General features: G+C 40.7%; 2 protein-coding genes across 2 annotated transcripts in view; both read left to right on the forward strand.

The window, feature by feature from the left end:
* Positions 1 to 20,574, forward strand: part of acap1 (ArfGAP with coiled-coil, ankyrin repeat and PH domains 1) — a 479,281-nt gene that overhangs the window by 39,333 nt on the left and 419,374 nt on the right. The gene's annotated exons all lie outside the window — the stretch shown is intronic.
* Positions 1 to 20,574, forward strand: part of LOC134006041 (NACHT and WD repeat domain-containing protein 2) — a 41,745-nt gene that overhangs the window by 2,988 nt on the left and 18,183 nt on the right. Inside the window, exons 3-4 of the mRNA XM_062445106.1 lie at positions 7,133 to 7,221; positions 16,657 to 16,773. Of these exons, the coding sequence (XP_062301090.1) occupies positions 7,133 to 7,221; positions 16,657 to 16,773 (206 nt within the window). The remainder of the gene's footprint in view (positions 1 to 7,132; positions 7,222 to 16,656; positions 16,774 to 20,574) is intronic.

Here is a 20,574-nt window from a genome sequence, read left to right on the forward strand (position 1 = left end):
TTGATCTACAGCACGGTTGAGTTTTATATGCTCTCTGGTTATAGCGCTGGCTCTGCTGAATATACTGACCCTAATGCCCTTAATCAAAAGCCACAGACAACTCTGCGCCACACTCCCACTGCTCCGCCGTGTTCATTTGTATCGTCAATATAAAGGGGCATGACACACAATTTTAACAATATTTCAAGAAGTGCATTTCTTTTCTCGGAAGGGTCTGATAGAAGGGAGTGGGACTGAGATGTCAGCACAGCATGCAGACGCTGCGAGAGAAAAAGTTCACTCCACAATTCAGTGATATAGAGTGTACACTAAAGGTATTTTAAAGTGTTTGCCAAAATGTAAGCCAAACAACTAATTTGAGTGGATTTACATTTTCTCTCCATGATGTTAATGAATCACTCAAGTTTGGCTCAGTTGGATGAATCTCTCTGTGTGTGTGTGTGTGTGTGTGTGTGTGTGTGTGTGTGTGTGTGTGTGTGTGTGTGTGTGTGTGTGTGTGTGTGTGTGTGTGTGTGTGTGTGTGTGTGTGTGTGTGTGTGTGTCCGCAGCCGATCAATTAAAAACTCAGCTATCTGTTCTTGCCAGTAACCTGACGGCAGCAACCAACCAGCGAAACCAGAGAAAATCTTAACATGATTTATTTTCATGTATTTGTGTGCATTATGCAGCCTGTCTCATCTCTCACTATACAAGTGTGTGTGTGTGTACGTGTGTGTTCATGGATATCCATATAAGCATATCAAGACAACTCCATTACCTTGTTGTAGTCACCTCGGGGGCTCTGGCATCAGTTGTGTGCTACAGGCACCTATTTGTATGCAAGCGATCACTTAAGCTGTTTAAGGTTGATAAAGGCACGAGGCCTTAGGGATGCAAAGCATAAAATCATCTACCCTTCCAACGTACCACCATCAAGGCTATAGTACAGTATGTCACCACGGAGACCACTAATCACATTACACTTCACCCCACACTTATTCCCATTGTTCTTATTTGTTCTGTTCATCCTTTTTTCCCTACATTGTGTTGTTGGTTTTTAGCTCCGATTTCCATGATTCGATACACTCTTCCCTTAAAAATCTCGCCCTAATCATCCACTTTTTGAATCGAGGCTGGTGAAAGAGAACAAAGGAGAGAGTGTGAAGGATGGCAGGGAGGACAGAGAGAGAGAGATGACAGGTGGAGAGACTGAAGGGTGGCTTTTGTTTAATAAATTGGTTCTCAGGGGCCGGCGAATGCCGGATTTTTTGGACGAGCCCAGCCTATTTCTGCAGCATGTGAAGTTTATGACGGGTGCTAGTGAGCTTATTTCTCCCCTCTTGTGTCGTCCTCTGCCTCCTTGCCTCTGCTCTTCTCCTGAAGGGGGAGCGAGGAAGCTTACTCCGCCTAGTTTGGCAGCAGCTTTTAGTGACCTCTCTCTCTCTCTCCCCCCCTCTCTTTTCTCTTTCTGAGTTTTCCAGAGTGCTGTGAAGCATTTCAGCACCCGCAGGACGTCGTTCTGACAAATTCAGCAGTTGCCCTTGCACACTTGTCCAACTCCCTGGGTGTTCAAACCGTTAGATGGAACACACTGCAAAAACATTTCATCAGGGAACGATGGCGATTGATAGCTAGATACACCTGAGAGAAATTACATACCGATTACCCACTTGTGACCAACATACCTCTATAACCTCTATAAAACTAGTGTGGTTTGCAATTGGTTTAAGTAATGGGAATTTTATTTTATGAGCACACCAAGAGCCCTGCTGAGATAGAGTTTGGAGGCTTAATACTGACAGCTCAGATTTTGAGATTAAAAATGAACACTAAATATTTCATTCAGCATATTCTTAGAGGATATATTAATTTCAAGAGCTTCTCAATTTTTCAGGCTATATTTAAACTTGATATAATGTGATGCTGGAAAAGATTCAAATCTTGCCAAACACCAAGTCTCTTCTCTTCAGTTTTGCGTGTTAAATTTTCATTTCAACGCTTGTATTATATTTACACATCTGTGTATCCATTTTGCTTCCAGTAATGCAGTAATTTATGGACTAACTGGGAGGAGAAGTTTATTTTTCCAAACTTTAATCCATTTTTAGATGATACTTTATTATAAAGCCTTAAGTGTATTGACAGACATTCAAATTCATTTTCCAAAACCAAGCAGCTACTTCAAAAAATGACATTAATATTTAACACATCTCCCACCCCTAAATTCTCCTGGAATTTAACAATAATTCTCTTCATTTTCTTGATCTTCTATATCAGGGACACTGACAGAAATCAAATATTGCATACAAAGATGTATCAACTTAAAAGTGACAGTTTCCATGATTAAAACTAAATATAGACTAAATAAAAGGAAATGATTTGGCTATGAGGTTGTTAGTAGGGCTGTATGAAATAGATGCTATCAACAGTATGACTGAGAAAGTAAATGAAATTGATGGATTCAATCTCTCTTCAAAAACTGAAGAGAATGAGCCTGTTTTGCATCTGATTACACAACTATATCAAAGAAGATGGTCTGACCAAGGCAGGAGATTCGAATATTAAACCCCTGTAGAGTACAAGATAACATGCACCCAGCGTTCATGGTTACCTATTATACAGAACAGAGCAGCTTACTTGACACATGAATAAAAACGCACATTGTGTTTGTAAATGTGAATATGCCACTAGTGGTTTTTGAGGCAACAGCTGTCAGCACAGATGTTACACAATAAACTCATATGCATTTTTATGTTGAGTAGACTAACACCGCTTGGGTGTGCAACCACCGTTGTGGTTATTTAATCAAACACAAATTAGGTGGACAGAAGGGGAATTTCCTTATTGTATCTGTCCAGTCCAGTATTACCAGTATTTACTATATGTTGCAGTTTTCCTGCAGTGTTTTAACATCTAGTATGGGCGGTGGCACAATAACCTCTAGGGGCATCTGAAGTCGATTTCTTTCTTTCAGATTCAGTGGTATTCAGATAATTTGTAGGTTTCCATGTGCTTAGGAAATGTTGGAACATCTGGCTTTTATGGATGGCTGATTTACACAGCAGCAATTTGCCTTCAGCATCTTCCAGGTCATCCGGTATTGATTTTGCTCACTGGCTATGGGTTTGCATCATCGCAGGCCCAGATCTGCACATTAGAGGGTTTGTATGGCGCACTTAATTACATGGACGTCGTTATTGTGTACAAGTCCTGTGTATCCTCATTGAGAAAGGTTTAGATTCAACGTTGGTCTTTTGTGGTCTATTCTGATGCACTGCAGGCTTAGTTTTAAAATTATTTTTCAGATGTTCATCCTTTATGTGAAAAATGCAATGACAATACACGACGAGACAAGTGTTACAGAGGTTAACATACTGAAGCTGAGGAGCCAGATTTGAACTATAGGGCCACAACTAAAAACTATTTTCATCATCAGTTGATCTGTTACTTTTGCAAATTATTGATCACTTTTTCAGCCTGTAAAATGTTGGAAAATCCAAGATGATTTCAGCAGTCTATAACCTACAGATATTCAATTTACTACCATAAAATTGAGAAAAGCAGCAGATTTTCATATTTAAGAAGTTAGAACCTGAGAATGCCTTTTGCTTGATAAATGGCAATTGACCGATTAATCAACAATTCGTTTCATCACTTATTTTAACTAATAACATCCTGGCTTCTTAACCACTAAGATATCTGTCTTTATGGATTTTGGTTATGTGTAGCATTCATACATAATATATATATATATATATATATATATATATATATATATATATATATATATATATATATATATATATATATATATATATATATATATATATATATATATATATATATATATATATATATATATATATATATATATATATAATGATATTCTTTTGTATCTTTGTGTTAAAATGACAAAAAGCTCTGTGATGCATGTCCCTCACTTTAATGGTCAGTTCACCCAAATTGTAAACACTGTGTTTAGAAATGATCGTTAAATTATTTTTTTCCCCCCTTTCTGATCTTCCTTGTCTTTTATTCTGGAGTAATCAAAAACCTTTTTAGCGGGGCTGCAAAATCTGAGCAACGTGACTCGTCTTTCACATTTAGCAATACATTTTTGAAAAGCTAAATCGCTATTAGATGATAGCTGATGGGTTCTGAGATTGCATTTTGGCTAATGCTTTTTGCCTCTTTTGCTCTCCACACAGATCATTTACTTGCATGCAATCGAGCCCACTCAAACGTAATTGGTCAATACTACGTGGACAACAAATGGAAACCAGAACACTTTCGGTACCAAAATGTTGTCCCATTGCCTAAAGATTCTGCATTAATGTGCAGATATCTGTTTGTAGAGATATGCATAACAGAGGCACTGTTGGAGTAGAAATTCCATTCTACTCCATTGTATTAGTTGTGAGGCAGAATCTCCAATGTGGATATCTGAAAACCTGATGAACCAACCGTTTCAGCACCTCAGATACACACTTACACGCTATTGCATCCATTTCAATGTGGATGACCACTGTGTCACAGCGTTGTTCTATTTGCTAAGACACTTGTCTTGTGGACTCTCGCTCTCTTTTAATCAGAGATCCCTGAGCAGTTGTGCATACCAAGTGGCTCTGGAGTGTCAGTTGGTGTAGCTTGATGAGAGCAGAGTGATTGCTTTGTCAGAGCCTTGTTGATGAGAGTCTGAGAGGGCAGCTGCAGAATGACCGCTGTCCACAGGACTGAAGGACCAGCTAAGCAGTGTCAGTATAACTAACTTCATAGTGCGGTAATGGTTTAGCTTTTTGACTTGTTAGGCACAGATATTGTAGTAGAGCTAGTAGTCATTCATCAAGTGAAAATACCAAACAATCCTTAGTTGCAGTTTTTCAAATGTGAGCATTTTCTGCTTTTCTGTGTTTTATTTCATGGTAAATTGGACCAAAAAAAAGTAACATGAAGACATTGTCTCAGACTCTGGCAACTTCTGATGTGCATTTTCACTATTTTCAGACCAAGCAGTTAATTGGAAGTAGAACCAAGAACATTTAGCTGTATTTCTCAGTTAATTGACTACCCATGAGTTACCTAAAGGAGAAAGGAGGGAAAAAAGAGAGCTGACAGGACATATCTCCAAAGAAAGATAGATTGGTCGGCACTATTGAAATAAACAGATTGGAAAATTGGAGGGAGGGACACACACAGAGACAAACAGGGCGAGTGTAACATCTAGTCTTTGTTCCTTTGCATGTGGGTGTGTACACAACAGAAACACACATACGTCAGGCTGCCATAACTCATCATCATCCCACAACAAAACAATAAAAGAGAGAAGGAAAAAAGAAAGAGAGCGAGAGAGGCGTCTTGCCGTTATCAGCACAATGCAAACAACAACACAGTTTAGTCTGTCAGGTCACATCGAGACACAGTACAGTGAGATGCATATTTGGATTGCGCTTCCCTTTCTACCTTTCAGCACTTCCCAAAACAGATAAACAGGTTTAATCTAAATTCAAGAAAAGCTGCTATTTTTGCAGATAAAACGCCACCTGTGTCACCAGAGGATATTCTGCATGTATTGTACAGTAATGCATCAGTGATGGAATGAGATGAGAGCTCCACTGATGCAGCAACTGCCATTTATTTCATTTGCATACTATTATAGCCATTTGGTTTTGATATGACATTTTGCTCGGGTAGCTGTGGGCGGATACATGTACGGTCAAGGCCCAAAGCTTTACTAAATATAGATGAGGGAAAGATACGTCAGACTGAATTTGCAGGCTCCTCTACTCACGCCGTGTTTGACACGGTTATCGGCTGAGGGGCTATTCATGTGCCGTCCACCATGTGTGTGCTCTGTGCTCACATACGTGTGCATGTGCAACACGGCTACTTTTGTCACACAGGCCTCTCTGTTGGGCATGTTCTGTTATTAACAATCCATCCACACCCTTCAGAGAAAGCGAGGGAGAAAGAGACTGGGTCTGTCCAAATAAATTACAGTAACCATTTGGAAGACAGTGAAAAAAGAGAGGAGAGGAGGAAAGAAAGTGGGACACAACAACAAGCCGTGGGCACTCACTCTGTGACACTCCGACTGTCCAATATGATCACTGCCTTTGTAATGCTGCATTATCCCACATTCTTCAACAGTGTGTGTCAGGACTGGCTCTTTTATGTAAATGAGTGTGAATAGCAAGGGCATATTAAAATATTATAAGCATGTACAGTACCAGTCAAAAGTTTGGACACACCTTTTAATTCCCTTGAATGAGAACGTGTGTCCAAACCTTTGACTGGTACTGTACATTGATCTGGTGCTGGCATTAATATTGGCATGAATAATATAGGAGGTCAAATGATTAGTGGATCAACAGAAAATTGGTTTCAGACCATAGACTGTGTACAAAGATGGATGTAGCGATGTGTGACATCATACGTTGGTTTGCATTGAAGCTCAGAGTTGCTAATTATTTTCGCGTCATCTTTTCCATTTGAAGCCAGGGCCTTCCAAATAAGGAATGCAGGTTGTCGCCTTTCATGCTCTGGAAAGACACCCCACTACTTCACATCAAAGCTAATGCTAGCTCCCTGGAAACACTTGAGCTAATGTTCGCAACTTTAGCTAAATTGCGCAAACAAGGCAGGTATCATAAGTCATCATCAAGTAAGATTAAACTTGATGAAATATTGCACCTATACCTATTCTGCAAAGCCTGGTGTTTTAGTCTAAAGAAGTGGTTCAACATTTTCGGAACTACACAAATCTTTCTAGGATGTACAGTCGTTTTAACATTCTTGTTTGCTGGTATCTAGTGCTTCAAGGGTGTTGATATGCCTATTGTTGAAATTTGGGGAGAGCAAAGCTATCTGTTTCCCCCTGCTTCATCTTTATGCTAAGCTAGGCTAATCACCCACTGACTCTAGCTCCATATTTAATACAACGGCAGTATCCTCTCATCTAAACCTCAGAAAAAGAGATAATAAGCATATTTCCCAAAATGTTGAGCTGTAAATCTCTCCCTTTTATTGAACAAGCCATCTAACTATTAAAGGCTCATACCAGAATTTTGACATTGCTCATATTCACATGAGGATTTGGGGCTTTTTTTTTTTTAGAACAGAATGCTTTAATATGCACTTTTCCTTTTGTTTCCAGACACAGAAGCGGAGAGGAACGCACTGAAAGAGCACGTCTACCCCAAACTGCGAGACTTTTGCAGGGAGAACTATGGGATTGAATTCCAGGTAACTGGCTCATTTCCCTATTTTCTTCTTTCAGGCTTCCTTTGGTTTTTCTTCATGTCTTACTTTCCTCCTGCTTCAGAGTCCTGTAACTTGCAGAGCAGTGGTTTGCCAGTATTGACTGTTAAGTGCCTCCAAACCTACATCGTGGTTTACACAGCAGTTAGTGCCTCGAGGGGCCCCCAGAGCTACCTGCAGAGGTCCCTATCCCTTTAAGCGGACAGAAGGCCAGCAGAGATAAGGCTTCCATCGGTGAAGGCTGAAACAAATCTAGCTGTGGATGAGACAGCATGATGTGAGGGCTTTTCCTTTGTTGTTGTCTGAGAATTGCCGCATTCCCCCTGTGGTGTCCAGTGATCATGATCATTTGCATTGCAAATCAACATCAGTGTGAATGGAAAGATTACTATCAGAGGTTTGTTTGTTTAACAAATCCAGAAGAGCCTTCGAGTCAGGGGGAGATTTGTGCCATAGATTGTTCCTGGAAGGATATGAGGAGGTTTGTTTCTGATGAGGGACTTATGACCCCTGAATTGTTTCGTAAGATGTATTCAGTGATAGCTAATTCTCAATTCATGCTTAGAATGATCATGAACAGCTCAAAGCACATACTAAAATGTGTACAAGACTTAATGCAAATCATCTCCATACCCAAGGACTGTCCAGTCTTTATAGTTCAGTCATTCAGTTTTAAGCAAGTTACTTATTGACTTTGGTCCTAATCCTGATTCTTGTTCTAATTCTTGACATATTGAGTAACAAAACTACAATTTGTTGCATGCAAAGCTAGTTATTTTAAGCAGACTTACGATGCTATAAACAGGCAAACTACTGTATGATTCATTACTTTGTGGTTCTTTCCGGTTTAAAGGTTTAGTAAAAAACTGTATTGTCCATCACAAGTCAGTGCACATGAATTAAAAACATGCAGATAGAGTTAAAAATTTACACACCGTTAAAAATAGCACGGCTCTACAGGGCGTAGCAAAGTGCAACTACATTCCTGTGTTTCACTGCCCATCATGCCAATGACAGTCGAAATTAATGACTTTTTGGTTATATTTGCTCTGGCCAGGGGGGGTTTTATAGTAGTGACTGATTGGAGCACTTTCATTGAGTGATGAAGGGTCCTATATGATGAATATTTTATATATAAAAATATAAAAAAGGTCAAACAAACTAAAGATATTCTCTGTCTTTCCAAACACAAGTTGAATGCTCGCTGTATTACTCCAGTTTATTCTTGAGTTGGACTTGGGGGTAATGTGCTATAACTAGGGGCACAGAAACACCACTGTACCATGAAGCAGAAAATGCTGTGTCATTTAGATTGTCACGCTTGTATTATAGGATATTTCCACCACGATTACACTGAACCACCCCTGACTTTTGTGAGGTTTAGCCACACCTGTAAGTGCTAGCATCTGCCCATCATAATGAAAGCATTAAACCTGTCTGTTGACACATCTGCAACTGGTGGTGTCGATGGAACTGCAGTCCAAACTTAGCCCAGATATCGCTTAGTGAAAACAAAATGCTTAACAAATCCATTGTTCCTAAAATGTGGAAATGGTTCCAATTGTCAAAGGTGGTTATCACTTCAGACAATCGGGACACTCTATTGCTGTAAAGCGATGTGAAGGCCGCCATAGGGAAAGTCACAATTTTAATACTTGATTAACGACATTGAATAAAAACCCTCTCATTTGTTTTACACCTAAAGCCAGTTACTTTGTATGAATTAACATAAAAAACATGCAGCACTCACATAAGGTCAAAAGGTTGAAACTGAATTGACTAGACAAAAAGGTACAACAATCAGCTTTCCATCTCAAGAAGGCTTGTGTGTGATAGACATGCGTGAGATAATGCAAGAATGGCAAGGCAGACACGTTTTGGCTCCTGAACCTCTGGCCACGTGTCTGTCTGGTGATTCAGCTCACTGTGACGAAGCGTGATCTGAAATGATTATGCAGAAGGCCTGGGAGTTAATACTATGACTCACTTACTCTGGTCTCCCTCCCCCTCATCCTCCTCCTGTATCCGAACCCCCCCGTCCTCCTCCCCACTCCTCATCCTCACCCACGCCATGTGAGAATTGGCAAAAACCACAATTTACTGGAGCTTGATTATAATTTGCACCAGCACATGAGTTAATATTTTTAGTTATGAATCACTTTATGTGTGAAAGTAAATACAATATTAGTATCAACATATGGCGTCTTGTAACACTAGTTGATTCTTTTCCTTGCAGCATTCATTTTTTGCTTTGATTCGTAATTTATATGACCCCGCCCTCGCTTTCCTTCCTTCAGCACACACTGTCTCTCACACACATCCGCTGGCATACACTGACACACATATGCCAAGCTGATGAAACTCAATTCTCCCCGGTCCCTCATCACTTGACTCAGTTTCCTTTCAAAACGCTCCCTTAAGAGGATGGAGAGGGATCGCAGGAGATGGAGAGAGGGATATAGGGAAGGAAGAGGGCGCAGAAATCCAGCCTAGGGGGGCAAGGGCTGCGTCCTCATTCAGTCAATGTGCTGCAGCAGCGGCTTGGAAGGGGCGGGTGGGGGGGGGGTTGGATCAGGCATTGTGATCCCCTTTTTACCATTTTTCCCCCTGTGTTTTTTGCTCTTTCATCACTCTATTGTGTGATCACTTTTTATATGAATACACAAAACAGACACATGAGGAGCGGAAACAGAGGAGTGATGCCAGAGATACACACAGGATCAGGGTCAGATGAGGCTTCAGACAGCATGTTATTATGCTAGATTTCTGTTGGTGTGTGTGTGTGGTTTGGCCTGCTTCAGTGGAAGCAAACTATCTAGTCATGGACAATTTGGTGTCATTGATTAGTCACTGATCAGTGGACTTTATGCTTCTTAGTTGAGTTTTTAGCCACTCAAATAGACTTATCCACCATCTGATTATGTTTTGGGCCTCTCTTGCAGGGAGATGAGATTACTTCTAAATTAGTTTGGGAGAAAAAATATTGGCATGCCACTTTTGCGCGACCTGATGGATCTAAAAGTGCTATGTAGTAGAGCTCTTAACAGGTCCACTTTATTAAGTTTAATCCTGCTGTATTGCCACCAATCTTGGGTCTGTATATGGATCTGATCGTACGTTAGAAAGAAGGCAGAGGAGAATGTGAACTTTGAAGTTCATGGGAAAATCACATGCGTGGCTACTGGTTTCATCCTGCTTCTTAATTGATGCTGCATCATGCTGCTGCCAGTGTTGGTGATCTATTAGGGTAAGTGGGGTTGTATCTAATTATCCTCTGATCTATGCAGAGGAGGTCTGATTGTCCAGAGGATTAGGTGTTTTTTCTGAAAATCAAATGATGTCTGTCAGGTTCAAGTAGTATTCCACCAGTCCATCCTAGATTGGGTCCAGACCTGTGAAAACCTCTACTGTGTAGTAATTAAGCCCAAGTCAACTTTACTTTTAAGAATTTGATAGTTCATGATTAGAAACCAAAAAAAGAGTTCTTGTGAGGTGCCGACACTAATAGCAGAATTCAGACAGGATAAATAGGAAAAATTGCTGCACGCTCAGCTTCATTTTTAATTCATTTGATCACCAGTGTTTCGATAAAATCTTCACAAACACCATGATGAAAACACTGTTGAAACGTTGGCCATTAATTAAAAATGGAGCCAAGTGTGTGATTACTTGCATTTTAAATCAGATGAAATACATAATTTAATGTTGAGTGTAATTCTCTTCTTCACAGCCAGGAAACTATGTAGAGAGTGTCGTTTTAGATGGATCATGCAAGAGGGAACATAGAAAACAACACAATTCAGTAAACTGGTTTCTGGTGATTCACTAGTGATAAGACATGCAGGCATCTATCAAAGCTGGTCTGAAAAGGCTTCTGGATCTCTCGATTAAATATTACATTTGTGTGAAAGGCATTTTGATGAAGCGGTAGCAGCTTCTTCAGGATTTGCTGGACATATTTTGTTTTTGCCAAAAGCTGTACATTCATTACATATTCACTGTTATTGTGTTAGTGAGATGCCACTGTAGTAACGGCAGCTGTTCTTCCACATACAAGTGCGATTAGTCTATAGATTCACTCCTCAGTCCAATTTTTTCTTCGTGGCGCACATGCTAGAGGGTTGATTTCTTATCCATTACTGCTCTAAAATCCCTGTTCCTGTAATTTTAACCCTCATAAATCACTGTATTACAGTCCAATCAACTTCCTCCCACATCCAGGAGTTAAACTGAATCTCAGGGTTATGGGAAGCAGCCCCATTAATAATGTGGTAGGACCTCTATAAGGTTGCCAAACTCACTGACTGTCTCACACACACACGCACACGCACTGCAATTATAATAAAAGTTTCCTGGCCATATCTGTGAGATTCTGTTCAACGGCTGTCACTCAGACATCCTCCAGAACTCACAACACGAATGGAAAGATGGGGCATTTCATGAAGACTTAAAAAAAAAAAAAAGAAAAGTGTATTCATTAAGCCCATTATGCTTGCACTTGTAAAAGGACGGTGAATATGCCTGTCAAATTGGCTTCCTCAAAAAAAGAGAAAAAAAAGATAGAATATGTCACCCACTTAAACATATAAGAGCTAATAATTTACTTTTTAGCCGTGCTCGCTTGTAAAAAAGGTTTCCCGACTGACTTTTTTTCTATGATCTTCATAGCTTTTTGTAAAAGTCAGCTCCTCTCTCAAGCGGTTAAAAAGCTTTTACTTGCAACACAAATTAACCATATGAAAGAAAATGGAACAAAAAAGTGTTTCTGCTTGCCCCATTTTATGATAGGAAGTCTCACGTCGGACTAGATTTCTGCTGCGTCTTCAGACTGATACTTTTTAAATGGAAAAAACTTCAGAAGGAGAAACCAGTCAAAGCATCAACCTTGTTTATTCATCCCTCTTCCATCTGTTTACCTGACATTCTTCTCGCAGTCTGTTTCTTTCACTCTTTGGCAGCAGGCCACCATCTCCATCCACTAGCCTGTTCAGGAACTGTTGTTTTCTCTGTTTAGTCTCTACAGGAACACATCAACATGCCAACTGCCTCCACAGGAATGATACAGACAATCAACGGCGATAATCAAAAATCAAATATGAAATAAATCTGAGCCTGCAGTTGCAGCTGTATTTGTTTAACCATGGGAGAAGTATTGATTTTGTAAAGAGGATGTCTTATTACCTCCGGCGTGACTGTTATATTTCCACCACTTCCAGTTTATCTCTTGTCAGCACGATATCTCAGGAAATAAAGAACAGATAGACCTGGAAATAACATGACTTGGCATTGGTTGAAATAACAAACTGTTTTTATCCCCTGTCATAAAACTGACAGCAACCTCATTATACATTTTGGGAGGATGTAAACAAGATTAAATATAATTCAAAAAGAGACATTAACACATTTAAGTGCAATTAAATTGCTGTTAGCTTATCTGTTGATGAAGAGTGAGTGAATGAATGGACTTACAGCCATTGATTCACCAAGTGCTAACAGTAGCTACTGTATGTGTACACTAGAGTACATGTATGCTTTCTGAAACATAGATTGATCTGAAAATGTAAACATAGCAATGCTAGCAGATATCCTGACTATGTAATCGAGGTATAAAATTGAATTTCCCATTGGCATTTCTTTAACTTTGTAAATTCTCTAATCCCCCTTATAGAGCATTTTGCATGCAGTGTATTCTCAAAGTTTTTGAAATGCTTGCAAATTTAAATTTACAACTTCACACTCACAAAGAAACCAAATTATTCTTGATCTCTGAGGAGTGCTCCGGCTGGCCAGCTGAAATTGCCGCTTTGTTTACCGCTCGTCAACATTACTGCATCGGTCAACAGAGTTGTGATTAGATTTTCCCTGCGGGGTTTGCTTATCAGCTCGAGGAGCTTCCACGTCGTGTCTGTTCCCATTTAGCTCTCAAGCACCTCCATCTGGCATCGACGCCATTAAACAAACAAAACCTCATCTCATATTAAGAATGCTGGTCCCAAAGCTTTTACCACACAGACCATTCGACTTCGTTTAAAGGAACTGACAGCCGTACAGTTGCTATCAAAAACTGTCTGCTGTGCAAAATGTGTCTCCCTGAGTCGTTTTACTACAGGTCCGTTCACTCCTCTGCTGGTGCCTCATTATACTCACAAGTCATGTGATCCCATTACTTCATGTCTTTGACTGGCTCTTAACCTTAACTTGCTATGGTTGAGCTGCAAGGTCTGAAAAACTGTGCAGTGTAATTACCTCAGTGCGCCAGTGCTTGACAGATTTTTTCGAAGGCGTGTGTGGGGAAATTTCCTCTCAGCACTCACTATTGACAACCTCAATCAACTATACTAGAGATCTCTAACATTAAAGTCTAAACACTTAACTTTTCCAGCATGTGATGGGACTTTGGCCGTTTTTGGGTTTTTTTCAAACTCAGATTTGTATTTAATATCACTGCAAAAATGTCATTTTGCCACAGGTTTGGTGCTAAAACCTGTGCTTTCTACCGGCGGTATTCATCCAACATTCTTAAAGATACACGACATGTTCTTAATAAAAACTGCCCGCAGTTGGAGAGCTTAAGATATATTTATGTTAGCGCAGAGTCTATTTTTACTGTTGGTTTTTTGCCTTCTGTTGGTGGGGTTTTTCCGCCTTTTCCTCGCCTGATTTCATGCCCTTTCTTCCTCGGCATAAATCCAAAGTCTAATAGTCTAACATTCAATAAATGAAAAAAGGCTTCTCCTGCACTTGACCTGCCATGTGCAAACACCTTCCAAGGGCATTAGAAAGCTGCTTAGCAGAAGCTGCTTCGGTTCTTACGTAAGCAACGGCAACCCCCCCACTATCATAGTTTAGGGGAAGGGTGGGGGGGGGGGGGGGCAAAGATAGAGTTGGCACGAAAGACAAAGAGAGGAGGAGGGTGAAAAGACAAAAAGGAATCCGTGAAATTTTTCTAGCCAAATCCATTCCCACAGGAGTCATCTCTTCATCTAAATGTGCCTCCTTTAAAAAAAAGAAATCTCCCTAACTAATCCCCTCTTTAAACACTTTTCCTCTTAACTTCATGTGTCCTTGCCCATTTTGGATAAACATTCCTCGACTTTGTGTGTTCTGTCTGCTTTCCCCCTTTCTCCTTCATCCATCTTTCCTTTCCTCCATCCTCCAGTGAAGCGCAGTGGGTGACGGGGCAAATTTAATCAGCAGATTCTCCCCACACACATGCACACAGCGAATAGATATGACTAATGTCTTCATTTAGCTTTTAATTACAGCGCATCCTCCCAATCACCTGCTGAAACCCAGTAGAAACCTATAGTAATCGGGGGCGCTCATCTCACTTCATTCCCCCCCCTCCCTCTGGTCGTTGTCGACACAGGTTTTTCCACACATGTGGGATGATGGAAGTAGATTAGTGACATTGATACACAGTGACTGATGTGCCAAGCAATGAGTTTTCCACAATAGGGCAACATGAGGGATGCGTATCATGTATGCACTATTGAGTGGGAGAGTTTCTATCCAAGTTATTTGTTAAGCAATTATGTCAAACATTTGTAACTGTACCTTCTCAAATGTCGAGATTACATTCAATATTTTTCATTTTGACACAGGGCTCAGGGATGCAACCAACAATTATTTTCTTCATTGATTAATCTGCCAGTTATTTTCTTGATTAATCGATTTAGTTGATGTCTATGAAATGTCCAAAAATGGTGAAAAATGAAAAAAATCAGTGTTCCCTAAAACACTATGTGATGTCCTCAAATGTCTTGCTTTGTCCCGAACAACAGTCCACAACCCAAATATATCCAGTTTATTGTCATAGAAGACTAAATATACCAGAAGATTCACATTTTAGAAGCTGGAATCAAAGAAAGTATTTGGTGATTAGTTTTATGTTGGTCGATTAATCGGTCAACAGATTAAATAGAAGTCACTAACAAAGGTGCTGTGATCGTCCAAAAGGTTGAAAACACAAATCTGAGGCTGTGTGACAATGTCAATGTCTGCTACACATAACTTTGCTTGTTTCTTGTGACTATCTGGTTAATTAAAACTAATCAAATCAAATAAAATTTTTGTGAATAATCCCCAAACTAAAAAATAGGGAGTAGTCACAACCCAAAAGGATGGGATCCCACTGGATTCATTGATAATGAAAACAGTTGTTAGTTAGCAGCAAGGAGGAAATATGCAGCTAGTTGACAGCTGTATCCCTCCAGAGCGTCACAGCTGCTCACAGGTGCACAGTAATAATCAAGCAGATGAGCTGAGGTGGAGCTCCAGCCCTCCTGCTGCTCCTTCCGATAATGGCACTGGCAAATCTCTCCTAGGCTGTCAAAGTGAAGCCCGGCACTCTCAGTTTCAGTGCCGTCCGGCTGCGCGGGGCTGCCAGTCACTGCTGTTCTCTGCCACACTGCAGATGTGTCAGTCATCGTGCCAGGCTAAACTCATTTGAGCTAGCTAGTCTAGTGAGCAGCAGAGCATGAAGGGAGACACGCTGAATCACTTTGGCTTCACCTCACCCCCCCCTTGCTATATCCTTTACCTTTTAGTCCTCGTTCACTGCCAGGAGAGAAAAACTAGAAAAACCGATAAACTATAAGAGAGAAGAGAAAGATGGGGGAAATTTGCAATAACACTAAATATTTGGGGACTGAAAACTGAGCCTCCAAGCAGCAAAGGCCATCAGGTATTATGTATCTTATCGTAAGCCTCATGTCAGGCCTCAGCCAGCAGGATGAAAGCTACTGTAGACCCAGGAAGCTGCCGGTGGGAGGGCTTGTTCTCATAGAAGAGCCCGAGCCAACAGCTTTATCGCGCGGGCCTCACACACATTCACTCAGGCGATTCCTCGCCCTCCTTTCCTTCGGTGGGAGTTTCCCCACTGTGGTGTGTTTACACTTGGAAATGTCTGAACTGCCAAAACTTGTGATATATGGGTTGAGGGTATCACTCATTTTTGCTGGTTTCTAAGGCTGAGAGGGTTGTAGTGGTTTTCAATCAAACAGAGCAGGTGTGTGAAATAGTAATGGCATTAGTTCAAATTACATTTTAGAGTTTGAGTCTACTGATCCTGCTTTGAGCCCTTTTTGCTTTTGCTAATTATACTTTCCTCTATTTGTATAAGGTCCAAACTTGGCTTCGGTCTTCCTTGAATTCGCTTCAATACAGTACTAGAAGCAGAATTTGGTGCCCTTCATATATACAATGTATATGATAGGAAATCTAACATTTGCTTGTTCTTAGAAAAGAGTAAAAGAAGTTGGTTGCACTATTTATTTTACTCTATACTAGCAATATTTCAAAGGACAACAGGTTTTTTTCCTATTTACAGATACTTTATCTACGCTGCATGTATTTAATTTGTGTTTCTACTCTTACTCAAACACCCTAACATTACATTTTACTTGTCTGTGTGTACAGGTGGTGGATCTGTACTGGGGCGTAGATCCAGAAGAGTGGGACAGTCCAGACCTGCAACGACTCAGAATGAAGCTCCTGGAGGAATGTCTGAAGACGTCCGCTGGACCGTGTTTTGTTGTGAGTACTTAGTACTGCTTACACTACAGTTACAGGTTCAAGTGTAATATGTCTCATTACATGGCTCTGATATGACATTAAGACTGGATTGTTCCCAGGTTATATGGTGGAAGATCTAATAACAGTATGAGATTACCTAATCCTTATAAAGGCTTGATGGTGATTTTTCGGAATTAAAAAAAAGCAATGGAAGTGATAAAGGTGACACTAGATGCTCCATCATCTTTGCTGTAGTGTGATCAATAATAAAGTATCTTGGCCAAGCATATGGTGAAGAACTGAAAAGCCACAAGAAGCTAAAATTACACTTGTATGAATGAGTTATGTGAAAACCTCTGCAAGGAGGGAGAGAGTGGTATGACGCGTAATTACAGCTGACATTTTAGTGATCTTTTTTAGATAATTTTAGGCCACATCACATAAAAAGGGGGAGGGGGGGTAGTCAGGAACGAGGAAGGCAAAAGACGACGGGATGAGAAATGGATGGTGAATTATTCAAATGGAGCATATCCGTTTCCAGAGGTTGGAATTGAGGTGAGAGATCACAGGGAAAAGTAATGTATTATGGGTAGGACAGGAGCGCTGGTGTCAAGGGAGCATAATCCCCCCCCGCCGACTGAGTTTTGTATTTCCCTCTGCTCTGTCTTCTCCCTCCATGCATGTTCTGCTTCCTTCTGCTTCTCAGTTATTGTTTTCTTTCTCTCACACACAAACAAGCACACCTCACTGCAAAAACTTTGCATTTTTATGACTCATTTCCAACTTATAGTCAGTGGATTTTCACTCCCTTTTCACACACTTCGAGAAAACTCTTCATACAGGGAAAACTGCTTCGAAAACACAGACAAGAAATTCACTGAAATCACATTGATTTATTGGCATCCTGGCTTCTACCTCGTCTTTCCACATGTGCGTGAAAACAAACTCAGCACAGAAGAGTGTGAAAAGGTCATAAAATCATCCCCCCTCTCTCCAAACACATCATTAAGACCCTGACACCTGCCTGTACATGGAATCCACTCACTGTGCACCAATTTAGTCCATAATTGTCACAGTAATCATAATAAGCCATTTTCATGACAACTGAGCAAACTCCATCAGCAGATAAAGACCATTAGATGCAGCTGAAACAATCAGGAAAAGTTATTAAGTGGACCTTGAACAAAGATTGTGTGAAAATGAGAGTTCTTATTTTCCTGCAGCATGACAGTGTCACACTGCTCAAGCCAAACAACAACCAAAGGAAATCAGCTCCATCACCACAACAAATGAATAGCCAGTTAATGCAGATGGGAATTCTACACATAGATAGCAGCAGCGTAGCAGAAATAAATAGACAACAGTGCTACAGCAATAAAACAATAAAACAGCCAGCATCATCAGGAAAAGAACACACAACTGAGCAGAGCCATCAGCTCATATAGCTAAGCATAAACAGCAAGTATTTACACTTACCTCGGTAAAGTGAGGTCATGGATAGAAAAATCCCTCGTTAGATTTAAACTTGAATTGGCATCTCTGACCCAGAGCAGATATGACAAACAGCTGACTAACACAGTCAGGAAACAGTAGCAGTAGCATTGGGACTGCAGTGTAAACACATTTATTTCCTCCACAAAGCCATCCTGAAGCAATATGATTGAAAGGGTTAACAGGTAAGCTTAGCTTGAAATGCTAAAGCAGCAGCACAGTTTGCATCTGAGCAGTTTGGTAACAAGGCAAAAGAGTGAAACTGTGCACTGAGAGTTTAAATGGCCCACCATCTTGCAAAGGGTGCGCTTGATATATGTTGCACTGTGTGGAGTGTGTCACCTGAGTGTAGCTCTCTACATGATTTGGCTGGGTGAACTACAATAGCTTATGTGCACATAATACGTGAACAAACTAAATGTAACACACTGAAATTGTTAGGTAGAATATTTGTCCATCTACTCTAGTCTGTGTCCAACTTTTTTCTCTAGATATTTCCACCATGTAGGAGTTTTTGTTACAAATATTGCATGGGTGTCTTGGCAATGACCTCCGTGTTTCTTACAGTTGGCTGCACTTAATGTTGGCATTATTGGAGTTTAAGATTTCCCCCACTGATTACTTTTTTTCAGCTCACTTGGGAAATTTGATATCACGGCCTATAAAGCCTGTTTATACATTGCGTGCGATGTTGGTCCGTGCAGCATGAGCTCAATCAGGCTAAACTGGGCAGAAATGATCAGATCTTAGCTGAAAAGAGGCGACACAGTCTCCCCCTTTTGTGCTACTGGCTCGGTGTTTTGGTGCGGTGTTGTACATGCTGCACTGATTCCATTCATTCCCATCAGCCTTGCCGCCTTCTGTCCCTGCTGCAATTTCACCATCTTAACCCCAGCTGACCCCAAGCAACACCACACAACACACTGAGGGAAAGCAGGCGTACACACACACACACCTACAACTCTTTTTCTTCCTCTGTTCTGCTTTTCTCTTTTCTTTTCACTCTCTCTTGCTTTCAAATCACACAGGCACATATAAACACAGCATCCTGACCCGAGGCATTTTCTCAGTCATGAGATTGAGAATCAGTTGGGGTATATTTTAAACTCTGGGTGATACAGACTCTTTACAACCAGCTACACACCCACACGCTCATGAGATAAACACACATCTATAGTGCACATCCTCCCCATCTGGCTTGTTAAATCATTAATGGCATATTCTAGTAGCCGGCTCTCTGTGGAGAATGTAGCTTTTTATGCCCAGGACCTCACAGTCACTCCACAGAAATAAAGTCCCATTCAGACTTGTCAAAGCCAGCTGCTGCGGTCCCTGCAGCCCGGCTCCCCGTCACCACACAGGCCAGCCAGCCCTGTTTCCAGGACTGGGGAGCTCCCGAACAGAGACGGCGGGCCCTTTGATCAGAGACTTGGATCGTCATTCATGACAGTTCTGGGTTGTCTGGGCCATCTCTGGAGTCCCGTTGTTTATTTTTACAAGGGGGTAGACCTAGATATCTATGTGAACACAGGGGAAAACGTCAGCAGAATTTCAGGTCTCATTGGTTTTGTACATAGCAAACACATAGAGATTTGTTTAACGTTTCACTCTTCTAATTTCTCTTTAAAAATATCTTTCAAACTAAATTCTTGACATGCAAACCTTTCACAGTCTCTACATACTAGCACCATCACCTTCACCCATTCAGTCCACCTCAAACACAGCTGTCACATGTGCCTGCAGAACCCAATGTATGGATCAGCAGGTGATGAACAGAAAAAAAATAGGAATAGGGGAGGCATGGTGTGTTTCTATCACAGAGAAAGAGTGAGTCAAAGAGATGAAGGGAGGGGAGGATGGGAGCTCAAGATGGGAATAACAGATTCCCTAGAAACACTACAGAGGAAACACAGACACAGGATTGACATGTGTATGTTTGGCGAACAACTGGAAGCTTTTAATGCCCCATTTGGTGCACACACATCACCTCATTCACTTCTCTCTATTAGTGTATTACGGTATCAAAATAAGCTTTGATATTACGTTATTTTCCATTTCATTGCACAGCAGTAAAAAAAACACACAAAAAAACAATGAAAACACTAAAGTTCTTTTGATTTAGTCCATATGGGTGACCATCAAGATTATTGTTGACAGAGTTGTTTTTGCTCATAAGACAGGCAGTCAACTGTGATATAACCAGCTTTTTTTTTCCTTTTTTATTGGATACGTCAGTCTTTCTTTATGAGTAAGAATCAGTCGCAGCGAATGTCTTTCAAAGGGCACAACTGAACACAAGACAGGTGGCGGCGCAGGGTTGTTAAACACACT

This window comes from Scomber scombrus, chromosome 23 (genome assembly GCF_963691925.1).
Source record: "Scomber scombrus chromosome 23, fScoSco1.1, whole genome shotgun sequence".
NCBI classification, from domain to species: Eukaryota; Metazoa; Chordata; class Actinopteri; order Scombriformes; family Scombridae; genus Scomber; species Scomber scombrus.